The following is a 25,562-nucleotide window of genomic DNA, read 5'->3' as shown; positions in this document are numbered from 1 at the left end:
CTTCCTTTGCTCCTTCTGTCTCTTGCTTCTTTTTGCCCTCTTTATTGCTGTGCTTCATTACCTCCATCTTCCCCTTCCCCTCACTAGCTCTTTTCCATCCCATACCCCCTCTCCGTCACTCCTCCTCTCCTCTATTTCTGCGTTCCTTTTTAAACTTCGATCGAACGGAGGCAAGCCAGAGAATAGGCGGTTTGATGGACGTCTAGAGAGTACAAAAGACTAGACAGTTTATTTCACAGTGTTCACAGCTCAGTCTGTCACAACCTATTGGCATTCGAGTGTCCAACACTTCTGCGAAATAAATGGCATGATTTACATTCAAAGCCAGGGCCATGGAGATTATAATTTTGTAAAAGAGTGTGAGTGAATGATTGAAGGTATGCTGCGGTGTGTGTCTGTAAGATAAAAAAGCCTTTGTAAAAAATGACATAACCTATAATTTCCCTCTTTCACACTTTGCTAGCAATCTGACCCCTATCTGTGTCTGCACAGAAAGACATTAATGTTCTGTATCACAAATTAAACCAGGGCTTTGAAATCTTTGGTCTTGTTGTGACTGTGAAAGTGTGTCCTATATTCTGAAACAAGGGAGAGTATTTTATCCAACCCTCTCTAATGAGATCACTCCAATGCACTGTTAGTTTGACAAAGGAAAAAAGAATCCCTATGGCAGTATGCAGCATATTTTTCTAGCGATATTAGTACGTCTTCTGCATTATAGTAGACACTACAGTATAATAAGAACCTAACATGATTGTTAAAGGTGCTGCAGAAACAAATACCCAATTTCATCATCCCATCACATGGATGATGTTCAGGCTGTGTTATTGTTATTAAGATTTTCCTCACCTAAGATTCTTCTTTTTGTGTTGTTAATATCAGGAACGAAGTAATCTTGTGGACAAATACTGATCACACTGACTTTGGACATCCTATGAAAAAAGCACACTCGGGAAAATCCATTGAAAATGAAATTGAAATTCTGCAAAAAAAAAGATTAATAAAATCCTGGAAAGAACCCACTCAGTGGTAACAAAGTGTGTGTACCGCAATTATCATTATATTTGGGGAGTTTTCACGGAGAATCAGTGGAATCAGGAAACTGTAAACATTGTGACTTGTAACTCACATGTGCTTAGAAAGGAATCCCGCACGAGTGTAAAAGCTCGTCATTTTACATGCAGCAGTCTCAGAATCCATTTCCACTTTTTGTCCGGACTTTCCCCATGTAGCATCCCAATTCGGCAGTACCAAATCTTTATAACAAATTTAATAAAGTCATGCTTCCCAGGGTTCACATAAATTCTGGGATGATTTTCCCTTAGGATCCTCATTCACCATGTCTAATTTAACTGTTAAATATTAATCATTGATGATTTTGTTAATCAATAATTAGTTCACAAACCGTATGTCCATAGTCCAATGAGACTTTGATGCAGATTTGATGTCCTGATGAAGTTTAGATTTAGTTGTCAGTCCAATTGCTGAAAATAAAATTCACCAAAATGATCAAGACATGAGATGATTATTTCACTGTTGTCCTAGAGTAGAGTGGGGGAGAAACAAACACATCAATCAAACTTCAACAAAGACCCCTGCAAAAAGAATGTGTGAACAGTAAATATGAGCGTGATCAGGTGTGTTACATCATGAAAAATGCTTTCGGCATCATAGTCCACTCCACATGTTCCACGCTCCACTCTAGCTCGCTGAATAGGAATTATTTGCTGTTGTATGTCCCAGTTAACAGCAATTGTGCTTCCATCAAATTCTTTATCTTGCTCTCTCAAATCGTTCTGTTTTTTGGGCTGTCAGAGGAAGTCTTTTGACAGTGCTTCTCCAAAGTTGGGTGCAGCCATGAGAATAGCGATGGTACAGATGATGTTGAAAACACTGAATCCCACCAGGAACAGGCGGTCGATGACAGCTGCAGCAAACTGCCACTGCTCCGCCAAACTGAGCTGGCGGTCTTGCTCCCTAACGCGTTCAACTAAAAACTGCACCTCCCCCAGAAGAGTCTGCAGCTGGTTGTCTACGGACACAGATCGAATCATGCCACTGTGGGTGTGTATAGCAGCTGATCTCCCTCCTCCAGTCATTGCCTCTAGGACACAGGGTCCAGAGGTTGTGGTTGATGCGTCAGGGTCTGGGGACAATGGAGTTTCCTGTGCGGTGCTCCCAAGCCTGGAAGATGGGAGGTGTTGATGGACAGGTGTATCTCCAGCTGGTCCTGCTGCTCCCTCTCCTTCTTCTCCACCTAGCCCACTGTTAACCCTCCCATGACTTGTGGTTCGGCTGCTCTGAACTGGCTCGAGCTCTGCAGTGGTCTGGAAAGTCTGGAAGCCCATGTAAAGCAGATGACCATTGGGTTGTGGATGCGGATTGAGGCTGGGATCTCTGTGGATGGGATTAGGGAGCATAACAGCTTGAGAGTTGGGCCGGTGGGGCAGTGAATGTGACAGGGGGTGGTTGAGCTGAGCCAGGCTGGCCTGCAGGGAGGTGAGGCTCTGGGGGAGGTTGGAGTTCACTGGTGTGGGGATGGTGATGGTAGTAGTGGTGGTCGTAGGAGAGGACAGGGTCTTGCCCTGAGAGTCTCCCTGGTTGTTGGAAAAAGTCGGTTCCGCTGCCTCTCCTGGACGCTTCATCCGCAGGAACCATGGAACCCACTGCAGCAGAACCAAGTGCACCTGACACACAGGGACACAAATACTGATAAGAATTTAAATTAATTGAAGAACACAGATGCACATTTTCACACATAAACAAATCAGAGGAAAAATAAGAGTTCTTTGTGGTTTTTAGAATCCTTCAACATATTGCTGGTCAGGTACAACCACATTTAATATTCTTATTGAGTGTTAAATCTTTGTGTAACATTTTAGTCCACTTAAATTTTAATCACTATGTTAATAAGCTTGCTCAGTCATGTTTTTATCAACTTAGGATCATTTCATTTCACATTTGACCTTTACTTGGTTTTAAAGACAATGAAAATCATTTTTTTCACATTATTGTAATGCACTTTTCATCTATCTTAATCAAAAATCCTTAGACTGGCTACAAAAACCGCACGCAACGATTTAACCAGAACTAAGTGATGGGATACTATTACATCCTTTTTGCTTCTCTGCACTGGCTGTCTGTTCATTTTAGAATTTATTTTAAAAGAAATTCTGTTAAATCATTGCATCAGCAGGCAACTACATTAGCTCTATAACTGAAATGTTTAGTCTTTACAGACCTTTTGGCCATCCCAGAGTCAGAGATAAAGACAGACAGGGGTCATGAAGCGTTTTCTTTTAAGGCCCAGAGACTCTGGAACAATCTACCTGAGGAGAACTGCCTAGCTGAATGTGTGCCCTCTTATAAATCACACATTTATCCTGTTGCTTTCCCTGATTTTAGTTAGTTTGGCTCCCTTTTATTTTATCCAGTTGGTTTTAACCACCAAGTTTTAAGCCTTTTCGTGTTTTATTTATATTTCACTCTACTTTGAGTTGTGTTTTGTTTTGTTGTAAAGCAATTTGAATGTTATTTTTGATATTGTTCAAAAAAGTGCACCATAAATAAAGTGTATTAATTTATTATTATTAAAACTCACCCATCGTGGCATGTGTCCACTGTTGGGGTTGTGGTGATGGAACTGAAGTACGATAACTGTGGCTACTACTGACATTGCGACAATCACCATGGTGCTAGCAAAGTATTGACCTGAGAACGACAGGAGGGAGAGACTGCTGACAATCTGTATGCTATGAACAATGTCAGTTTCCCTAAAAACCACCAAAACAGATACACGCATATACATACACGGAAAGAAACTGACCTATCAAGGGTACAGAGTCTGAAGTGGCGGGCATAATCTCTGCAACCATCAGCATGAAGACAGTCAGAGAAAGCAGAACCGTGATGCCTGGAGGCAGACACAGGACACCATGGAGCAGCGAGTGGGTTGCAAAGAAAAAGAAGAGAAATCCTTAGGAGAAGAAAGTACATGCGTAAACTCAGTGGAACAGTATATTAGCTATGTTGCATTTGAATTCTCGTCACGTCTTTCTGACTCTCCAAGGAAAAGTCATTCGATTTTAGTCTTTCTCATCTTCCCTCCTGCCTTTTCTGTCTTTGCCTTTTCTCTGTCTCTCCTTCCCTCCATCTCAGCCTTCCTGACACCACAGTAAAGCTCTGCATAGCTGATTGAAGGTTTTCCAGTAATGGTGACAGAGAGAGATTGTAAGTAGAAGAGTGAAATAAACCCATGCTTTCACAATGAGTAAAGAACATGCAGCAAGTAATATATTTTATCTTATAGACTTATAAGAGACTTATTATAGACTGCTTGTTTTCCATTTTCTCATATTCAGCCCTTCTTACTGTTGCCCATATTATTCCTCACCCAGGCTGATCTTCTCCCCCGAGTTGGCAGGGAGCAAGAAGACCAGAAGGGTCATGGAGGAGAGGAGCACACAGGGGATGAGGAGGTTCAGAGCGTAAAACAAGGTCCTCCTCCGCAAGGTCACCACAAAGGTAACATCAGGGTAGGGCTCTGCACAGCAGTCATAGAAGACTTCATGACGACCTCCAGGGACCTCTGAGCGGACAGAGAAAGACACAGATGCATCAATGACGACATAATAAGCAGAAAACACCAGTGAGGATGGAGAAAGAAAGAAAACAAAGAATCTCAGGAACTCATAGCTAATGAACTGTGTGTGAATTTGAATATTTTTGCTGAGTGAGTAGGAAGTGGGATATATAGTGCTGTGAAATAAGAAGCATATCAAGAAAAGTCTGACATAGGACCTGCATCATAAAAAGTTGTTAAAGAAGCACGACTGAAACAGAGAGTAGGACAGCTCTGATTTTATGAAAATTTTTTGAAAATCAAGGATGGCGTCCGTTTGGTACCTGAATTATATATTACAGATGTTTCCCATTTACTTTGTGGTGGCAATATGTCACATACTGTAAATGCATAAAAGCATATAAAAGCTAGGTGCAGCACTGCATTACAGTACTGTAAGCACTGGTAATGGAGCCCCGTGTGTCGTCCAGGGCCTCGACAACCTGCCTCACCCACTAGGTCCCACTCTCCATTGGGCATGTATCCTGACACATCCGCCTCCTTCATCTGGATGTCCAGCAGCCAGCCATCAAATGTCCAGGAACCAAACTTCAGTTCACAGCGCTGGATGTCAAACGGAAACCATCGTACATCCACGTTACATGTGCTGATAAATATTCCTTGAAGAGCAGAAGAAAACAGGGGAAATAGTTTACAGTGAAAGGAAAGTAAATATAAGTCCTGTTGAATCATCCCAAGATCTAATGAAGGAGAAAAAATATTTTTTGTGCAACCATCTGGAAGTAAGTGAAGAAGAAAACATTTAATTGCAATAAACATTCACAGAATTAATTTGCTTCAGGATGAGTTATGCTGTATGAATACAGAGTGACTGAAGACGTTGTTTGGTTTTGAGGCCAAGATGCTGATAAATACAAACTTACCTGGAGGCAGATACTCACAGAAGCCACTTGAGTTAACGAGCACATTGGTCTTATAGGTGGCATCAAACTTATCATGAGCACTGGAGGAAAGAGAGACAGAGACAGAGAGTTTAGAGGTCAGCAGCAGCAGCAGCAGCACTGCGTATGAGTGTATGCTTGTATATCACATACCTGTTGTAAAGCAAGATGTCAGGTGTCCAGACCTGATCAGGAGTGAAACGGAGATTTTTAACTCCAGGATACTCTGATTGGTTCCACTGGAGGTAGTGGTCGTACCACTGCTGGGAGACACAAGCACAACACCAGTTTTACATGTGAGCACAAACATGAAGACATACATGAATAAACATAGACAAGACACACACTGTGAGTCTGATTTTCCATATTGTAATTTAGATGTTGTTATTTTGCTCTTTTATGTACAACCAACATATTTTGTTTGTCTCTTCATCCTGGAAGAAAGACTCCTCTGCTGTTGCTGTTCCTGAAGTTTCTTCCTTTTTTCCACTGGTAAAGTTTCCCAGGGAATTTGTTTCTTATTCAAGAGGTTCAAGGAAGGCTTAAGGATACAGGATGTCGTATGCTGTACAGATTGTAAAGACCTTTGAGGCAAAATTGTGACTTGTGAGTTTGGGCTGGATAAATAACACTGAATTGATTTGATAGACATAAATATCTTGGTCAACTCTCATAACAGGACCATGTTTGAGGCAGAAGCGTGATGAAATCTGCAGTGAAGTCCAAATGTCTTCAGATTTCACCCAGTATCATGACACTGAAACCCAGCCAGCAGAACAGATCAATATCAAATTATTAATGTTATTCATTATGCTCACCATCTGCAGCCAGGCATTCGTGGTGATGATCTGGTTCTTTTCATCCTTGCATAACACAAAGAATAGAATATAAGAGAATAGGGTAGTTAAATGGTTAACAGTTTTAAAGGATATGTTCATACTTTTTCATGTCTGTCATGAAACAATACTCACAGGATACTCACATTTACAGTAATGTAAATACTGGGTACATATGGGCATTTCTTGTTTGAATGTATTGTATGAGCATATATTTGTGTTTATGCTGCATTCCTGGCATGCGTACCACATCCATGACCTGCATTAGAGTGAAGGAGAAATGAACAGTGAGAGCCTGGGAGTCGTTCGCCACTGGTCTCTCCATGGGGTTGTAGTCCCTCAGCAGCTCCCTGAGTAGAAACCGCTGGTGAGGACCCTGCACTGACACTGAATAGGAGGGGGAGGGAGTTTAATGGAGTTGGATCACAAGAGAAGAGCAAGAGTAAAAGTGAGAGTTACAAAGAGAAAGCTGTATCAGGGAGAAGGCACTAGCAGAAAAATGGTGTAATTACAATGATAAAAGGGCTGTTTGAGAAAACCGTGGTGTAGAAATTGTCAGACAGGTAAGAAACAAACTAATAGAGGGAGAGTAGACATGCTCCAATGGAGGTAAACAGACGGTGGGCTATAAGTGGTGAAGGAAAAGGTAGAGTTGCTCCTAAAGTGGATGACACAGGACAAGAGAGAAGAACAGAGAATGAAAAGGTGTGAGTGAAAGAGAGCATAGGAGGCAGCAAGAAAATGGGGGGGGGGGGGGGGGCAGAGAGAAAGAATCCCACTCCTCCTAATCAATTACATCTGTGATTGATCGCCAGCAGACAGTCGGAGTCTTTCCACCGCTCTAAAAATGTCAGTTACATTCCAATGCAGGAAATAGTGAGGCCATTAAACACTGAAACACCCCAGACACACACACACACAGCACTCACGACAATGAGAGCGGAGAACTGTATCTCTTTGCCCTGTAACTCCATCAAGCTGGGCCTTTGATTTACTCTTGATTCATTCTCCACAAGGAAATGGTTTTGATGAAGCGAGAGAGAGCTATTATTAGTGTATATAAGAGGCACAATTAATAAGTTTAAAAACTACTCTACACTTTAAAAAGCTGCACACTGCCAGCCAAACATTGCATAACACTTTATATACATTAGTGCTAAATAGTCTTAGATTAATGCACTCACTGTTTTGCGTCAAATCTATATTCACTAACTAGACCTTAATTAATATCAGATGGTATGCCAATAATTCAGATTAATAGTCCCTAGTGTCCATAATGTGCAGCCATAGTTAATTAACCGCTAGCAGCCTCATAATCACCCTTTTCTTTCTAGCTATCTATTATAGTATTGTCTTATACATGACAAAAAAATGCACAGCTCTGCAGTATTAACAATTACATTTCTTACTGTTGCTTGTTCATTATAAAAAAAAAAAATCCATCTGGCTGCACACCAACACACACAAGAGCTTACTGCTATGCACAGTTATTAGGAAGAGAGTGCTCTGTAGCACAGACATGCAAGAGTACATACAGTCTATATAACACATGCAGAAAACACTTGTTCGAGCGCAGTCTCACTCAAAGCACCACTGAAAAAGCACTCACCCCGAAGCAGAGTCGCAATTATCAACAGCCAGAGAGCCCCAGCCTGCCACATACTGCATTCCTCTGTATTAACAGAGACAGAGTGGAAGAGGGAGAAGATGATAAGAAGAGAAGATGAGAGAGGGTGAAGAAATGAGAGCGAGATAGAGAGCGGAGTCTTATGAGGTTGTGGAAAACATGTGGAGAGAGTGTGATACTGGCAGTGGCAGGGAAGGGAAAGGAGGAGGAAGGGAGAGAGAAAGAGAGAGAGCGAGCAGGAGGGATAGAGTGGGTGAAAAATGCAGTGAAACAAATACTCCTTCAGACGCTGTATTTTAGATACTGTGTGTCAGATAATGAGAGCTAAACATACCCTGACCTACAGCTCAAACTCATCCTTCATGCTTCCTTGCTTATTAATTCCTGCCGACCTTCTGATATGAACTCATCTGTCATCACATCAGTACTCCTCGGTTATTTTACCCTGGATTTACTGGGGGGGGGGGGGGGGGGGTCACGGCAGTCGGGTAATCTGGATCATTTTTGAGAGAGTCTATGGATCTAATTTATGGGATTATAGTAGCAGTTGTCTTTATGTGTCTTTAACTTGCAGCTTGGGAAAGAAATAAAGAGAGCAGAATAACAATGTTCTGTTTAAACACTAGTGACCTTCAAAGAAACATAAACACATTTTAAATCAGTTGAAACAGCAAACAGTTTTAAGTTATTACAGTCTGACACTTTCTAATTTATAGCAAATATTTGGAGGCTGCTTTGGTTTTTACTTAGTGCAGTCATCAGTGCATCCACAGAGCAATGCTGACACCTACTGGACATGTTCATAAAGTGCAAACATAATATGTGGTTTCCTAAAACCATAGTATAAACACATTTTTTGTGTTACAGTTTTCAAAATAAAATAAACTCAAATTGTTTTTTGGGGTGGTAAGGAAAGGCACCTTATCACATGGTTTATACTCTGTGCCTCTGTGGTTGTATTATGAGCTGATATCATTTCTCTTCTCCTATAATAAATATGTGATGCCCACACATTCAGAGACAGTGACACTGTGTCCCTGCAGACTGTTTTGATGACTATTTCAAACACAACTTAATTTTAAAATAACATATAAACATATAGAATAGATTTAGATTAAGCATTTATAACTGTATCATTAACAACTTGTCATTTCCAAAACTTCAATATTGTGTTGCTATTCTGTTTAAAGTGAATTACTGTTACAAGGTGAATTTGGTTATTTCTCAGTGAAAATATCATATCATGTTGAAATATGAATATATTTACATGATGTATTTTTTGTGGCAGGTAATGCCCTTTGACTATAGAACTGTGTATGTGTGATGAATATTTACTTTGGTTTAGAATGTAACAGCAGTACTGTTTTCTGAAAATGTAGACAGGTCGTAAATATAACAGCAGTTCACAAGGGCCGTTCACATCTACAAAAGTGGGTGACAAAATTATGACTGTAAAAAGTGCCTTTAAATACAGAAATTCCTTAAAATGTACATGCAAGGGAGGTAAATGTTAAATACGGAGTGACTGAATGATCAGCACCTGGCCACTGATAAAGATGGAAAGACAAACCTTGTTTTTGAATAGTGTTACACAAATAACAATTACCAAAACCTATACATGGGGGAAACTGACATTGCAAAGTAAACACTAAATCAATAATAATAAATTTTTCAATCAAAGTGCTTTACAATTAAAATACAAACAGTACAATAAAATTTAAATTGATACACTGAAAAGTAAATACCACTATACAAAGACATCAAAGATAAACAAAGATAAATAAAGATAACATACTAAAAGCTTAAATGTCCTAAACTGCTTTGGCTAAATTTAACTAACTAAGGCCAAGCCAATTTTGCAATTTTCATAATTTAGGTTGCAACAGTGTAAAAGTTGAAAACTGAGAGTTTGTCCCTCTGTTAAAATATCCAACCCAGAAACATGCGAAGGACACGCCTGAAAGATATTCGAACCTTGCCGATGAGGCTGCGTCATCTACACGGGACGTGTAGCTGTTTGTGTCGGTCGCAAGCGATAGACGTCACTTATTCGCGCACCAGTTCTTTGATTGTTTGTATCGCCGCATTAAATCATTGCACACCAACAAGAGCCGTCTGAGGCGAAGCCCTGCAAGTTAAGGTAACAGATTAACGCGAGTACGTTTCATTAAATTGTTAGAGCTTGGGCGAAGAGAAGTTCCTGTGTTTTGCTTTAGCAGACACGGAATTGGCTGTGCTGCGGGCAGTAGTTGGAAATGGTGCAGTGCCAGTGCGGTGTGCTGTTGCCAGTGATGAGCTAGCAGGCTAGCTAACGTTAGCAGGAGGAAGATCGGTGTTCATTTGGCTGCCGTTAAGTGCAGGCTTCGTCCTTTACTATGACTTCACTGTGACATTTCGAAAGTTAAACATTAGAGAACACGTGTCACGTGTTTAAGCAACACGTCTTACCTTTAACGTCCGCTGTTCAAGTAACAGCTTTTAAGTTCCTTCAAAGAATAACGATCGGCTCCTTCCAAGTCTGCCTCAAGCAAAAGCAAAGGATAACGGCGAGGACTGTCATCCGTTTCCCTCCAAGCGATTAACCCTCCTAAAATAACCACAGCCCATTTAGCGATGGATGCAATAATATCCATGTGTTTTGACTCACATAAAACCACAATGAGACATTTATTCAAGGCGTCAAATATCTAGATGTTTACGAGGAAGTCCATCTTCAGAAGAAATTACAAGGGTTTTCTGAATGTCTTTTATTTTTGTATAGTGGCCTAGACATCCTGTTAAACTTTTATCAGAACGTGAGTTTGAGTTGTAATGATTAAGTTAACGATGATACACACATGTGAAACTGTGTAGGATGATTTTATACATCCCATCGCTACGTGGCTTTGTAATATTAACTGTATGTATCCACTGCTCTGTAATGCAGTTCTGTACATTTGTATTTGGCAACGATAGTAGACGTTAAACATACCTCTCATTCTATGAAACTGAACACAGATTAAATTAAATAAAATAATTCATAATTAAATCAGACACACGTATGCAAAATTTGACTTTGATGTAGTCACACTTTTTTGCGAGTGCACGCACCCCTGCTGTACTGACTTCTATGTTCAACTGTGTGCATTGTAATGAGTGAATACAAGCAATGTTGTTAGAAGCATGTGTGAAAAGGGAATTATGTTATTATTTTAGGCACAGCATGCGTCTGTGCTACTCTTGAGTTTAATAGTTGTTACTGAACAGTGAAACCTCCTTTCCCTTGGATCTTAGAACAGCGAACTCTGGTATTATTTCTATTCTGTTGTTTCCGTCTCTTTTCCTCTCACAACCCTGTTACAAGATCTTGCTGTGATATTTGTATCTCTTCAAAATGTATTACATTACTATAAGCCGTTTTATTTTTAATGTGACCATCAGATCTGAGCTTGTGGTGTCTCCTCAGAACTGCGTGATTCACGTCCTGTCTTGTCCTTGTAGCTCCATAGGCACATTGATTGTTTGAGTTGGACCGCACAGCGATCCTTCTTTAAGCATGAAAATGAAGCGACAGCCACTACACAGCTATAATTTTATGACTGTCAGTTTGTCTGGGCTCGGTGTGCCTCTGCCCATCACGTGACCAACAATAGAAACCTAACTTTTCATCAGAAAAGAAAACGAAACCATCCCCAATGTTTCCTTTTAGTTACACGAGTCAGGCAGTGGATTCCCTTTCCTATCGTGGTACAACAGTCAAGCAACGCGGTTTTACAGCACTTCATACTGCATTTATAAGCCAGACACAGCCCAGGCGTTTTCATCGTGGGAGCTGCGGAAAGGAGCACGCTCGTCCAGAGAGGAAGTCACTGAGCGTTGGAAAAAGTTTTTGCCGTTTCACAAATTAATCGAACACAGTTTAACAATTGATAATCTGCAACCCGTCCCGTGCTTCCTTTCCTTTGCGTGGTTACTCCATGACTTGTCTCTTGAAAGTTAGTATTATTTTTAATTAACGTAAGTCTGTTTAAGTCATCTGGTCACCGAGAAGCTGCAGGAGCAGTAACGTTAAAACCTCCCACCTTTTACCGCTGCCACTTTGCTCTCGTCTGCTGTAGGTGAGCTCCACAATACTCTGAGTCCACGAGGCCTTGTGCTACCGTGTATTGTGTAGTGTTGCATGCACATGTGAGGATATGTGCGCCGTATTTTGAGCATGTACCAGGTTTCATTTCTGCACTGGTATGGTTATAATGGCCTCCTTGATGAAGGAAGGGGTCACTTAGAACATTAAACTATGCATTGGTGGTATTTAGCAGCGTCCTGACATGGCAGCATAAAGTGTGCAAAATAGTTGATTCATCAGTTGTCACGTGGGTTGTCTTGTCCAGGCTCAAAACAGAGAGCAGCATAATGACAGTGGATTCTGAAAAACAGAGAGTTGTTATTTTGGCTGTCAACTGTTGCCTTGCATCAGGGTCAAGATGAGTCAGCTTCAGGCCCTTCTGGCGTATGGGCTGCAGGCCCTGTCGGCCCCTGTTACTGTGATGAACCAACACTGTGGCATTCTCTATTAATGTGGTGGCTCTCTGGCCTGCTCAGCTCCACGTGATAGGCCAGTGATGCTGACTGGGCCAAAGGGGACCAAACCTGACTCAGTATTGGGTGTCCCCTTGTTGTCAGTCTCACTGATATATACATTATTGAGTGTTGTCAGATATGACACTTGAGGCTGAATCAATGTTTGTTGCACCATGGAAGGATATTGGAATTCTGCACTATGCAGTTCATGATGTACATTTCAACTCAGTAAATGTTTTCATGTGGGAGGAATAAACTTTATCCTGCAAAAGCTTATTATTATAATCCAGACTGTCAAGTAGCAACTGCATGGTTTTCTGTCCACAGCTTGTCAATGCTGGGCAGAGCTTTACTCGTCTTGTGTCCTTGGAACTGTCCTTTTTGTCTGCATCGGTGTCTCACTTTTCCCTCCTGCCATGGATCCAGATCCAGCAATAATTTGTAAGGCCAGAAATAAAATAGAATAGTCACAAGAAGGTCTGAATAATTAATCACCACCCTTTTACCCTGGGATTAAGTTTCAGTGTAACTGGGAGAGACAGTATGTCACCCTGCATTATCCTTGTAGACTGGCTAGTGTACAATCTGAAGATATACACAACAGTGTTGGCGTCTGTTAGAAATTATCCTCTGCACATAATCTTATTTTTTTCCTTAATGCCCAGATATTTCATTGTCCACTGTGTTATTATTATTATTTGTTTTCAGGAAGGCAGGAGTGTAGGATCATGTTAAAAACAGTGTCCTCAGAGCTGATATAGATTCACTGATTTGTCCAAGGACACTTGAGCAGGTTGGAGGCTTGCCAGCAGGGCCTGAGCTTTTGTCATTGGCTGGAAAAACAGTTTCTATTGCCCTTTTGGCTGACGCTCATTTTTCCACCATTTAATTATCTAACTCTTAATTCTTTTTCTATTTATTAATTTTCTCCTGACATTGTCCTTTGTTTGTATTTCAGGCGCTCGCTGTGCAATTGGCCTGCCCTGACTTTCCATCAGGGTCTCCTGTTTGTGCTAGAGGACGTACACTCATACAGAAGCTGCACATCCAGCTGCACCGGCCCCCTTCACGCTCAACCCCTGCGCTATGAGCAGAGGTAGAGGAGGGCCTTCCAAAGAACACTACTACAGGCATCCACCCCCAGACCTCCAGGCCAAGGAGAACTGCTACAGACCTGGTCCAGCCTCATTCCACCCTAGGCCTGGCCCACAGCAGATCCCATATTCAAATTACTACAACAGCCCTGGCCGACCCATAGGTCCCATACAGCCCCCGCCTCCTTTCAGCCCCTCTGCTCCACCCATACCAAACCACAATAAAGTGGCCTCTAATCCAGTGCCCCATAACAGCTCAAATAATCAGAATCACGGTCCCAGTCTTGCTCCCAATTCCTTTCAGTACCATCAGGTAGAGTTCCTAAGAGGTCAAAGTTCTGAGGCGCCGCAGTTCAGAGCCAGTCCACGTGGAGGGGGAGGGGGAGTGGTACCCGGTAGGCCACCTGGTTCCTTATACCAGACCCAGTCAGGCTACAGTAGATATCCAAACCACAACAGCAGCCCAAGGGGAAGAGGGGGTTATAGTCAAAACCAAAGTTTTTTATACCCACCCAGTGTAAGAACCCCGCGAGGAACTCCAGGTCCTCGACATCAGAATCAGAACCAGTTACAAGGTACAGATTACAACCAATACTCCAACAGACAATGGTGCGACCAAACAGACTCTCTGTATGACAGTTTTCAGAACTTGTCCCTTCATAGAGACAGGCCCAACAGAGGGGAGGAGAGGTTTGACAGATATTCTGCATCCAACAGCTCTACAAATTCAAGCTTTTCTAAAGTTAACATCACTCTTACTTGTGACATCCAGGACCAGGTTTACAGGGCTTTGGCTGCTTTAAAGCCAGCTGAGAGTATCTGTGCAAAATTGTTAGCCAAAAAGCTGCGTCTGCCCAAAAAGATAGTCAACCAGGCTCTCTATTCTTTGGAACGGTCAGAGAAAGCCTCCAAGCAAGGACTCCTCCCTCCCCAGTGGACTCTTTACAGAGTACCTCTCAGAGGTGAGGAAGATCGAGACTCTAAGGTACAAAGTCCACCTTCCCATCAGTGTGTTAGCTCAGAACACCCTCCAAAACCTGAGGCCAAGGTTGAGCTAAAAACAGAAACAGAAAACAGGGGACACGCCAAAGAAGAGGACTCTGACACAGAATCCAGTTCTTCTAACTGCTCCTCTTTAGAGTTATTTGACTCTGAAGAGTCCCTGTCATCAGCAAAAGGTCAGCACCAGGAGAAACAACATCCCGGCACTGCCGGCTCTACCGATCAGGAGTTTAAGCTTCCCATAATGGCAGACCAGAAGGAGCTAGTTTTGCAATACCTCCTGCATTCAAGGGAGGCAACCGCTCTTGTTATAGCCAAAAATCTTGGTCTTAGGAATGCCAAGCAGGTCAATCCTACCCTCTACTCACTGGAGAAGCAAGGTGAAGTCATCAAGAATGCAGAAGTCAACCCTCCAACATGGGAGCTCTCCACCCACCGCAGAGAGAGGATGGAGAGGAGCCTTAAAGCCGCACAGAGCTACCCAACTGAGAGGGATCAGATACATGTAGAACCCAGGAGAGATGAGATGGGAGGAGGGTCCGTATTCCTGCCATCGTCACCACTACCACCAATACCAGGCTTCGATACGCTGCCACTTCTAGACGGTTGGATGCCTGAGCAAAGTCATAGTGAAGCGGTAGGTAAAATTCTGCTTTGTATTCATACAGTGGCATTACATAGTACAACATTGAAGGATACCTTAAACATGACATGGCTGTCATATCCTGAAAAAGCAGTTTATTTGCTGTCTTCAGTCTTATTGTAAGCATTGTATTTACTGGTTGCAATAAAATTATTTAACCATTCATTTGACAGAAAAAAGACGCATCGTACCTGGAAGATGTGAAACATCTTTGCTAGGTGTATTCAGCTAAGATTACCAGCCCAAATTCTGCCCTGATTTTATTAAGCCTATTTCTTCTGCTTTTCTCTTTTTAGTCCCAGTCCTCGCTGAAGCCCCCCTCCATTATACCATGTCAAGACGAAGAGACCAACGAGGGACAGTGGGCCACTGACGACATCCCAGAATTCCTAAATGCCATTCGCAAAGAGACAGATGCCGGGAAACTAGCAGCAGAGAAGGCCAACGCCGTAGGAACTGTAGCTGTGTCGCTGGCTGCTCCACCTCCCCAAAACCTGTGGGCCAAGTTACAGGAGGTGAGGCTGAAGAACCCTGTCAGCGGCCTCATGGAGTATGCCCAGTATCTGGGCCAGAACTGTGAGTTCCTGCTCCTCGACCAGTGGGGACCCTCTCACGACCCAAGGTAAGTCAGATAATCTATTCTTTGTTAGTGTTAAGTTTTAATTGATTCAAGGTGAAAAGCAAATTAATCTGTCATCAATGTCTTGTAAATGTACTGACCTTACTGGGATGGGAAGTGGATCAGGTAGTGACTAATCCACATTAAATACAGTGTCTTTGTCACTGTCATTATATCAGTTAAATTCATTAAGTCATGGAAATACACAGAGATTTTAATTTGTTTCAAAAGGGAGTACTGATGTTTAAGCAATAATACATGTCAGCAGATGTTCTAAAGTTGAGGTGTCAAGAAAGAAAATTGTATCATTGCATTCCTGAATATAACACTTGGAACTATATTCAAATACACAAGCTTTTGCCCATCCTAGCCAAATAGCACTTTACAGACTTGGGGTGCTGAAGTGCTATCTGTTGTTTTATTATGCGATATACATCATTTTGTGTTTTTCCACTGACATGTTTGTTACCCTCTATAAAACACCTGGTGACAAAGTCTGAAATATAAATCTGCCTTAATAATGATATATGATGCTGTCGATTTAAGAATGAAAATGACTTTGCTTGTAATGCAACACTGTAGTCTCGGAAAATTGTAGCCGCTCAATTAATCATGTATTGACGGATCACTGTGTCTCATTTTTCCCCCTCCCTCTGTCAGATTCCGTATGCAGGTGATGCTCAACGGGAGGCTGTTTCCTGTCGCAGAAGCTTCCAGTAAGAAGGTTGCAAAAAAGGACGCTGCTGCGGCCACCCTGCGCATTCTCATGGGAGAGATGCAAGGAGGGACGAGGGATGAGGGAAATAATGCCAGTATGGACCAAGTGATGGATGTACTCCCAGACACCAATGTATGTTTGTGTTTGAAAGTGTGGAAATAAGCCCCCATCAGCCATCTGAAGACTGCCAAAGCATGCTTCAATCACCTGAGATTTGTCAGGCGCTTAACACATAGAGAACACTACATTTAATGCACCAGGGCAAACTCTGATAACAGCAACTTGTCAGTATACACCAGCCAAGTTTAAGAGGCTGCGGAGGCCAACATTTTATATATGATTATTTTGCAGCCCTGGTAAAACTTGTGAATAAATCAGTAGCAGTTTTTATTCATAAATTCCAGTCACCAAAAAAACAGTGTTATAATATATTGTTTGTCCACTGTCTACCAGGGGCCAGCTGAAGGCACGGTGGGAATTTGTGGGACTGGTAGTGTAGAAGGGATGGAGAAGACGGAAGGACCTCGCCAGCCACTGTCCCGCTCTCTGCCTGGTGGGAAGAATCCGGTGTCTGTCCTGATGGAGTACAGCCAGCGCAGCGGGAACCCCATCGAATTCATCATCACTGGGCAGGCAGGACCGCCACATGACCCTAGGTACTGGCTCCTTCACCTCCCTCTGAATCTGCCCTTTTGGATGTTGTTCTCCCCCACACTGCAAGTCCCTTTGTGGTCGTACGTTTCCTCCTCGGGGAAGCCTATTTCTGTTTAATCTGTCCTCAGTACTGTAGTCAGCTGACAAAGACACAATACCATCTCTGTCCATTCACTCACTAACATACTTTACTGTTTATAATCCATCCCTTTAGGCAGCGGTCTGGGAGATGGAATACAAAATTGTGTTTTCCTCCAGCCGCATGCGTCTGTCCTGATCACTAGTACACCATGGGCTGTACTGGTACTGTGACCTTATCACCTTCTCTGTCCTGTGACTATAGTATAGTTTTCCACTGTCACTGGGCAGGGCAGAGTAGGGCTGAACATTTTTCTTCACTGGTTTAACTGTCTTACCAGAGCCGAGTAGAATTACGAGTACACTTTTCTCCACTCCTTAGACAAACTTGAGGTCTCAGCAGGGCCGAGTAGAATTCTGAGGAAGTTTTTCTCCACTGTTTTGACTGCTTTTACCAAGATCGTAGTGCAAATAATCTAGATTCACTGTAATGATCGTGAATAAGAGGAAATAGATATTGTACGAGAAGGAGGATCAGGTTTAACTGGTGTGAGAGATCAATCAAAAAAGCAAAACAAGGGAAAGCCCGATTATTTGTCACCCATTACAGATATTATGAAGATTGTACAAAACTGTTAGAATTATGGGTTAACAAGTAGGTATTCTGGGTAAATGAAACTGTTTTTATTTTCTTTTTGACTCTTTTTAAAAATTGCCTTTAAATATCCCTATGTTGCATTTGTGTTTTATGTAAAGTACATTGAATTGCCTTGTGGTTGAAATGTGCTGTATAAATAAACTTGCCTTGCCTGGCCTTGCTTGTGTCCAGGTTCATGTACAAGGTGAAGGTCGGAGACAACTTGTTTTCAGAGGCCTCAGCTCCAAGCAAGAAGGCAGCGCGCCAACTGGCAGCAGAGGAGGCCGTCAAAGAATTAATGGCTGATGGGAGACTGCAGCTCAACAAGGTGAGGAGTGAGAAGCTCATAATAACTTGATGTTCATTTGGGAGGGAAGAGATGGGGTTTGCATATTGCCCAAAATGAGTGAAAAAATAACACATCACTCAGGCTGAAAGAAATTATTTTGCCGTATCTGTCACACTACTGCATCATTTGCTCAATAACGTATACCTCTCTCTTTTCACTACTCCTACTCCTTCTCTCTTTTTCAGCCTCAGCTGCCCTTGGGCTCTTCCAGTGATAGTGATGGCAGTGGCTCTGGGACTACATGTCCCTCTTTACCCCCTCTGACAGCAGATGAGTTGCGAGCAGCACATGAGGCAGGGGTTGGTGACCTCATCAACCACCTGAACAACAATGCTGTGTCGGGTCTTCTGGAGTACGCTAGAGCCCGGGGCTTTGCCGCTGAGATTCGGCTGGTGGGCCAGTCTGGGCCAGCACATGAGCCTAAGTATGTCTGAACTGCATGAATGCACGAAAACACGCAACTGACATGTACGCAAAGGATAAAAATGATGTTTTTCATATAGTAATTTAAAGTTTTAGAACATTAATCAAGGCTCTTTTGCCTCATTTCACTGGATCTCTGTTCTAGCTGCATTTGCTAAAGTGCTTGAGTCGATATCTGTGTTTATCTCCCTTTGGTTTTAAAGCATCCATGGGCTCCTTGAGTGATAAAACCCTGTCAAATCCTCATCTGATTGCCTTTCTCTTTGCTCCTCCTGCTCAGGTTTACCTATCAGGCCAAACTTGGTGGACGCTGGTTCCCTCCAGTGTGTGCGTCCAACAAAAAGCAGGGAAAACAGGAAGCAGCAGACGCTGCTCTACGGGTTCTGATTGGAGAGGCTGAGAGGGCAGCCCGCACTGGGGAGCTTATCCCAGCTGAGGTACTGACTTTTCAATGTTTTCACATTTTCTAATATGAAACCTGAATGTACACCAACATCAAAAGAACTTTCACTGCTCCACATGGAGATGAGGCAGTAATGGAGTGAGAGAAATAGCAGAGGCATAGCTAAAGGTTTTGCTTACCTCATTTCTTGTGTTGAAAGATCAAGCTTCAACTCAATCACAGTAAACTCCTGTATGTAATTGACTGATTAACCAACAAAAAAACAGCATAAATATCCATATGCACCCTTAAAACTTATAACCTGTAACCTAAGATAAAACCTAGCCGATCTAAAGTAAACTACATCCAATGTCTGTTACTCAACACGTTGGCTTCTTGACAGTAAGTGAATCAGTCATCCTCTGGCTGCACATGTGTAGTTTACCACATACTCGGGCAGATTACCTTAGACATGTTTGGAAAGCTATAATAAAGTACTGTTACCTATTATTGGATTGCACATTCAAATATGTCAGATATATCAAATAATCTTCATTTGCTCTCTATTTCTGCCTGTCCTGTATACATCCCTCTCTCTAGCTTCCAGTGAGTGGCAGCACTTTGCATGACCAGATAGCAATGTTGAGTCACCAGCGTTTCAACGCCCTGACCACACGTATCCAGCACAGCCTTCTGGGACGCAAGATTCTGGCCACCATCGTCATGAGGAGGGGGGAGGGCCTGGGGACTGTTGTCAGCCTGGGAACTGGTATATACATTACCTTTAGCATATAACCCATGAAGCAAAGGGAGGTTGTAATAAGAGGGAGTATAAGAAATTGAGTTGCAACATAAAAAAGAAGTTGTCACTGCATGTTTCTGTGATGTGAGGAAGTTTTTATGGATTTCTGTGCTCAGAGGCATGCACTGTCAGAAAGCAAGAACAGAAATAGGTCACTGTGGAACCGAGAGGCGTTGCATTGTCGTGTTCTTTGACATTGAATGTGTTTCTCTTGTCATTTTTTTTGGCAGGAAATCGCTGCGTTAAAGGAGAGGAGCTGAGCCTTAAAGGGGACACCGTTAATGATTGCCACGCTGAAATAATCTCCAGAAGGGGTTTTGTTCGGTAGACATCTTGCTCCGTATCAATGACCCCCCCCCCCCCCACACACACACACGTGTAAAAGTCTAACTCGCCATCTCCTTTCTGCTCAGGTTTCTGTACAGTGAGCTGCTCAAGCACTATGAAGACGCAAGTGACAGTATATTTGAGCCAGCGGAGAAGAACAAACTGCGAGTCAAATCTGACATCACCTTTCACCTCTACATCAGGTAGGAGTATCAGATGTTTTGTTTTCTCCTTGTTCGCCTCCTCCATGCTCTCCTCTTTCGTTCCATCACTTGGATACTTCAGTGTTGCATGTTCGAATGTGATCCTTCCTCTTTTAAACTGCATGTCGTTATGGTGTGTTGTCATATCAATTACCTTATGTCTTTTCTTTCTCTCTTATCTATAGCACGGCACCTTGTGGTGATGGCGCTCTGTTTGACAAGTCATGCAGTGAGTCAGGGGATGAAGTCGAGGGCCATCAGCCTCTGTTTGAGAACGCTAAGCAGGGCAAGCTCCGCACCAAAGTGGAGAATGGTGAGAGATGAGTCTGACTTCAACAGATATCTATCAGTGCAGTGCATGGAAGCAAATGAACCCATTCTCTTGTCTGGAAGCAAGACCTATGACCTTTGTGTGTGTTGTTGCTTGTAGGCGAGGGCACCATCCCAGTGGAGTCAAGTGCCATTGTGCCCACCTGGGACGGCATCCAGCATGGTGAAAGGCTGCGAACCATGAGCTGCAGTGATAAGATCCTGCGCTGGAATGTGTTGGGTCTGCAGGGGGCGCTGCTCACCCATTTCCTGCATCCCATCTACCTGAAGTCCATCACGCTTGGTAAAACATAGTGTTGTGCATTGTTTTCCCAGCTGAGGAAAAGATAATGTGACAAATCTTCACGAGAGTTAACAGCTGTGAAATTGATGAATTCCCACTTCATGCTAACTTGTCTAACATTTCGGTTCTACAACCTGTCTGTGCTGTTCTGATCTGTCAGGCTATCTGTACAGCCACGGGCACCTGACACGTGCTGTTTGCTGTCGGCTGGCCAGAGACGGTGATGGGTTCACTCAAAATCTCCCTCCTCCCTTCATGCTGAACCACCCAGAGGTAACTGCACTCATTTTTGACAATCTCACATGTGGACATTAATCAGGAGTATTGAGGTCATTCTCACTAAATTAATCAATTAAGCTGCCAACATTTGTTTCTTCATTGCTCATCATCTTTTAATTTGTCTCATCCATCATTTAACAAAAAACAGGTAGGTCAGTATCATGCCGCTGGGCGAAATGCCTGAGAAATACAGTAGCTGGCAGTTGTGCTCAAGTCAGCTTGTTCCTTGTTTTAGCCATTTTTGAACATTTTCTAGGCTTTCATTTACACATCAGTGACTTATTGAAATTTAGTGAATCTCTCTGTAATCTACAAACACATGCATTACACATCGAACTTTACACGCTGTGTTTGGAATTGCTGACTCACATTGAAGGGCAAAATTAGACTCATTGAACTAAATATGCTCTCCCCCACATCCCTTCTCCCACACCCCCTGGTTGGACTGTAGGTGGGCAGGGTGAGTGTATACGACTCCACACGTCACACAGGCAAGACCAAGGAGTCCAGTGTGAACTGGAGCTTTCCAGACCAACACAGTGTGGAGGTGCTGGACGGGACCAAAGGCAAACTGGATGGGTATGTAACTAAACCAGATCCTGTTGCTCCTGATGTCAACACACCTTGTTTATTAATAGCTTTGGATTGTTTGTATAGTCTGTAATTGTTTACTTAACAACTTATTATTTAAGGAATTTCGTGCTACTGTTCCGTGTTTTTGTCTTTCTCTAGTGGATAACAATAACTTCGTATTAACCCACAACGCATTCAGGTCGATCCTTTGACTAAGCAGATATTTTAAATTTAAATTGATTTACCCAGTAGCTCAGTATGCCTCCAAAATGCTTTCCAGAAATGTGATTTAGTTTTTTCATTTGTACGAGTTATTGATTATCATGACATTAATCAAACGCCATATCATGGAATTTGTTTCCAAAAGAATTATTAAAAATATCACAATCAGTTGTTATAAATCTATTTGAGTTAGTATTGTGTGTCCCAAATAATCCTAAACACCACATCCTGTGAAAAGAAATATAAGATGTGGCAAACTATGAATAAACAACAAGCTTAATTAAATTATAATTAAATCACCCAAAACAGCAGGCAATTAAGTAAGCTAAAAGGGAAACACTGCATGATCAGAGGAACTTTTCATGTCAGACAAACTATGTTTTCCGTGACACAGTCACACTTCAGTTTTATGAACACTGAAGTAAAGAGTCCTCTAACGTCTTCCCTCTAGGAACAAACTAGGTGTCTCCAGAGTGTCCAAGTCCAACCTGTTCAGTCTGTTCCATGCGTTGTGCCAGCGGTGCGGCCGCACTGATCTCCTCTCCTTGCCCTCGTACTCCCATGCCAAGATGTCGGCAATGTCCTTCCAGCTAGCCAAGCAGCAGTTCTTCCGAGCTCTCAGTGTTCACGGTTATGGCGCCTGGATCGGCAAGCCGCTTGAAGAGAAGAGCTTTGAGGCAGGGGAGGGAAACAGGACCAATGATACAAGTGTCCATGTGGGATACAGCAGCAGTAGGAACGGAGGAGCAATGGAGTACAAGCAAGAGGAGGCGTAGAACAGTACAGGGTGCAATATTGTAAGTGGGTAAAACATAAATATATATGTGGAGAGAGAAAAGCACAAAGCCGTGGATGAGAACGAAAAAAGGACAATCAAACAATGCAAAGCCAGCACTGTATCTTCTGATGGAACATGGTTAAAGGCTGCAGAGGAAGAGTGATGGAAAAGGACAGTTTAAATGAGAGATTATTGACATGAAAAGGGCACAGGCTAAAGGTTGAGAAGAGTCAGCAAGAGCTGTGGAGAGATCCACGGGGTGGACAGAATGATGTAAACACTACATGAAAAAGGATTTAGTTTTGAAGTCAGTAAATCACCATGGTAAACACTGCTACAAATCTGGCTTCTTTTAGTCTTTGTCAGCTTCCTTTATACTGTTTGTAACTGGGAGTTGGTTTCAAATTGTTATTTTAGGTTTTATCTGGTCATTGTAGTTTTTGGCATAAGATGCCATTATTTTTCCACTGTTCTACTTGAGATGTGAACTATTTCTTGCAGGTTCTTTGACCATATGACTCAGTAGATTTGGCCTCTTTAGACCGCTGTTGTCTAATTTTGCCACTAGAGCTTGAGTAACTGACAAGTGCTGCTAATTGGCTTCAAGCCTAATATGACCTGCCATCGTAGCAGTGTTTATAATTGTGATTAAGTTAATTTAGAGTGTAAGTCCTCTGTCATGCAGTGCTTATTATTTCTGCTCCCTATATTGTACTGCATGGAATTATAAGCAGCTGCTTTTATGACAGTGAGCAGAAACAATGGATGCTCTCAGCAGGAATCTTTATTTTTGAAAATTGCAGTCACCCTAGTTAGATGTCATGAGTAAATTAGTACTTCCTCAGCACAGTCCCAGCTTACATTGCACAAAAGAAGCTTTCACTGTACAAAAAAAGAGCATCTATGCCAACTTTTACTCTGATCAGTGATTTAACCAAACAGTTGAGGCTTCAGCTCCTGTACATTCTCTGAAGCTTTCAATCAGGCCTCTTTCTGAATAAACTTTTAACATACTGTACACCCCCCAGCTGTCCATCTATCCACATGTTGTAGCTATGGTTAACATTAGCATAGGTTCTTTCATTAGCCCTACCATTTCTCTGTGCTTTTATAAAGAATTTCTGATGTCACAGCCTCCAAGAAGTACAATAGTTCTGTTCTTATGTTGTGTTCTTGTGTGTTTTTGAGTATGTGCCCTTTTTTTTTAATTTTTATTTTTTTTATTCTCACTTCTGTCAGTATGTTCATCAGTAGCTGGCCATGCTAACAAATCCTGTAAAGTCTCTACTGTCCTGCCTGCATATTGTTTTTGACAACTCGATACAAAAAGGCTTTTGGGTTCTCTTGTATGGCCAGTTCTTGAGGACTGCTAAGTGAGGACAGTTTTTGTTGTCTAAGGAGAGTGTGTGGTTCTTGATTTGGGTACATGTAGATGGATGGTGCAATATATACATCAGGTATATACAGATACATGAACACACAGATGTACAGTGGGGTCCATAAGCCTGAGTCCAGTTCCAGAAACTCTTGTTTATCGGAGACGAACACAAATGTTAAGTTAAATTATTTACTTCTCAATATATTGTATAATGTTTTTTTTATCAATGCAGTAAATTAAAGAAAATTGAAGAAATGAACAAAAATTGTATTACAGAAATACAAAAGAGATTTCTCAGTGTTTGCTGTGTTCCCTGTCATGCGCTTGTATTGGACAATATTGTGCAGAAAGGCAGCACAGGTTTTTTTTGTAGAACCACAATATCTGAGTGCTCTCTAAGAGCATGTCGGAGGTGTACGATCACATTGGCAGTTTGGATTTTCACAGATATGTACTGTGTATCAGGTCTGGTAACTACAGAGGAAAAACCATAAAAGTCCGCTTTCCATGATAATTTAATTGATACGGATTTTGTTTAGCTTTAATGCACTTATAGAGCCATTGTTTGTTCAAAAGGCCTGCTTTAAGCTATGAGTGACTATATGCATGCGTATAACTGAGTGTCAACTGCGTCTGGTCTATGTGTAAGTAGCTCACTTACTGCAGCCCTGAAGTTCAGGTTTTAAGTACGGATTTCATATTGTCTGCAGCAGTGACTTATACTATTGTTTGACCCTTAATAAAGACTTAAAACTTGAAAACTAGTGGAAAGTATTTTCTCATCAGACATCCTCTACAACACTAGCTGCAAAAGGAATTACACGTAATGTAAGATGTAATAATAGCAACAGAACAAACTGTTTCTTGCATTTTTTAAAAAGATTACGTTATTTGAATTTATGCCAGCTCATTTGAATAAGGCGCTTTTAAAAGAGGAACATTTTTATTAGTTGTGTACTTTTTAACATTGAAATGTTCAGTTCTCGGTAGTGGACTCAGACTTTTGGACCCCACTGTATGCAAAAATGGATGTTTGAGTATAATGTGTACATACAGTGTCTGTGTGTGTGTGTATGTATATGTATAGGTTTAATGTATATATTTTGTAAATCATCTACAATTGCTTTTCTATACATTTATTTTCCTGATGTTTTAATGGAACTGCAATGGAATATGCTGTTTTTTTTACCAATGAAATTTGGAAAGTAAAAGAAATAAAATAAGTAGCAGTGTTTCAATGGA

General features: G+C 42.0%; 2 protein-coding genes across 13 annotated transcripts; one reads left to right on the top strand and one right to left on the bottom strand.

Moving 5' to 3' along the window:
• Positions 1-203: 203 nt before the first annotated feature.
• On the bottom strand, positions 204-10,773 carry LOC119897578 (neuronal acetylcholine receptor subunit alpha-7-like). 10 transcript variants are annotated; one of them, XM_038711385.1, is made up of 11 exons: positions 7,969-8,177; positions 6,872-7,017; positions 6,607-6,746; positions 6,342-6,386; positions 5,677-5,786; positions 5,506-5,585; positions 5,074-5,241; positions 4,394-4,588; positions 3,827-3,976; positions 3,602-3,711; positions 204-2,687 (listed from the first exon to the last, which is right to left on the bottom strand). In XM_038711385.1, exons 3-11 carry the CDS (start codon positions 6,682-6,684, stop codon positions 1,812-1,814), a joined length of 1,812 nt encoding a protein of 603 aa, XP_038567313.1. In that variant the 5' UTR covers positions 6,685-6,746; positions 6,872-7,017; positions 7,969-8,177; the 3' UTR covers positions 204-1,811. The 10 variants fall into 10 exon arrangements, with proteins under 10 accessions (XP_038567313.1, XP_038567314.1, XP_038567309.1 ...); XM_038711386.1 differs by lacking the exons at positions 6,872-7,017; positions 7,969-8,177 and adding an exon at positions 10,435-10,773; XM_038711381.1 differs by lacking the exon at positions 6,872-7,017 and having other exon boundaries at positions 5,677-5,783; positions 7,969-8,184.
• Positions 9,981-25,562, top strand: adar (adenosine deaminase RNA specific). Of its 3 annotated transcripts, none has more exons than XM_038711377.1 (16): positions 9,981-10,126; positions 13,505-15,279; positions 15,582-15,907; positions 16,565-16,754; positions 17,076-17,278; positions 18,184-18,319; positions 18,526-18,764; positions 19,044-19,200; positions 19,746-19,914; positions 20,178-20,271; positions 20,361-20,477; positions 20,663-20,790; positions 20,908-21,090; positions 21,251-21,363; positions 21,821-21,948; positions 22,616-25,562. In XM_038711377.1, the coding sequence occupies exons 2-16, from the start codon at positions 13,633-13,635 to the stop codon at positions 22,938-22,940; spliced, it is 4,155 nt and encodes a 1,384-aa protein (XP_038567305.1). In that variant the 5' UTR covers positions 9,981-10,126; positions 13,505-13,632; the 3' UTR covers positions 22,941-25,562. The 3 variants fall into 3 exon arrangements, with proteins under 3 accessions (XP_038567305.1, XP_038567307.1, XP_038567306.1); XM_038711379.1 differs by lacking the exon at positions 9,981-10,126 and adding an exon at positions 11,671-11,960; XM_038711378.1 differs by lacking the exon at positions 9,981-10,126 and adding an exon at positions 11,671-12,083.

This window comes from Micropterus salmoides, unplaced genomic scaffold (assembly GCF_014851395.1).
Source record: "Micropterus salmoides isolate LMB-PRFRI ecotype aquatic unplaced genomic scaffold, ASM1485139v1 Ms_hic_scaffold_11, whole genome shotgun sequence".
NCBI classification, from domain to species: domain Eukaryota; kingdom Metazoa; phylum Chordata; class Actinopteri; order Centrarchiformes; family Centrarchidae; genus Micropterus; species Micropterus salmoides.
Note: the sequence above shows the minus strand (reverse complement) of the source record. Positions and strands in the feature narration are given on the sequence as shown.

Bases quoted from the DNA above. Each gene is read 5' to 3' on its own strand.
- LOC119897578 (XM_038711380.1), bottom strand. From the start codon at position 8,020: ATGTGGCAGGCTGGGGCTCTCTGGCTGTTGATAATTGCGACTCTGCTT. The intron at 3,712-3,826 runs GTCAGTTTCTTT...TGTCGTTCTCAG, and splicing joins AGACTCTGTACCCTTGATAG to GTCAATACTTTGCTAGCACC. The intron at 2,688-3,601 runs GTGAGTTTTAAT...CCTGTGTGTCAG, and splicing joins GTGGACACATGCCACGATGG to GTGCACTTGGTTCTGCTGCA.
- adar (XM_038711377.1), top strand. From the start codon at position 13,633: ATGAGCAGAGGTAGAGGAGGGCCTTCCAAAGAACACTACTACAGGCAT. The intron at 15,280-15,581 runs GTAGGTAAAATT...TTCTCTTTTTAG, and splicing joins AGCAAAGTCATAGTGAAGCG to TCCCAGTCCTCGCTGAAGCC. The intron at 17,279-18,183 runs GTACTGGCTCCT...GCTTGTGTCCAG, and splicing joins GGACCGCCACATGACCCTAG to GTTCATGTACAAGGTGAAGG.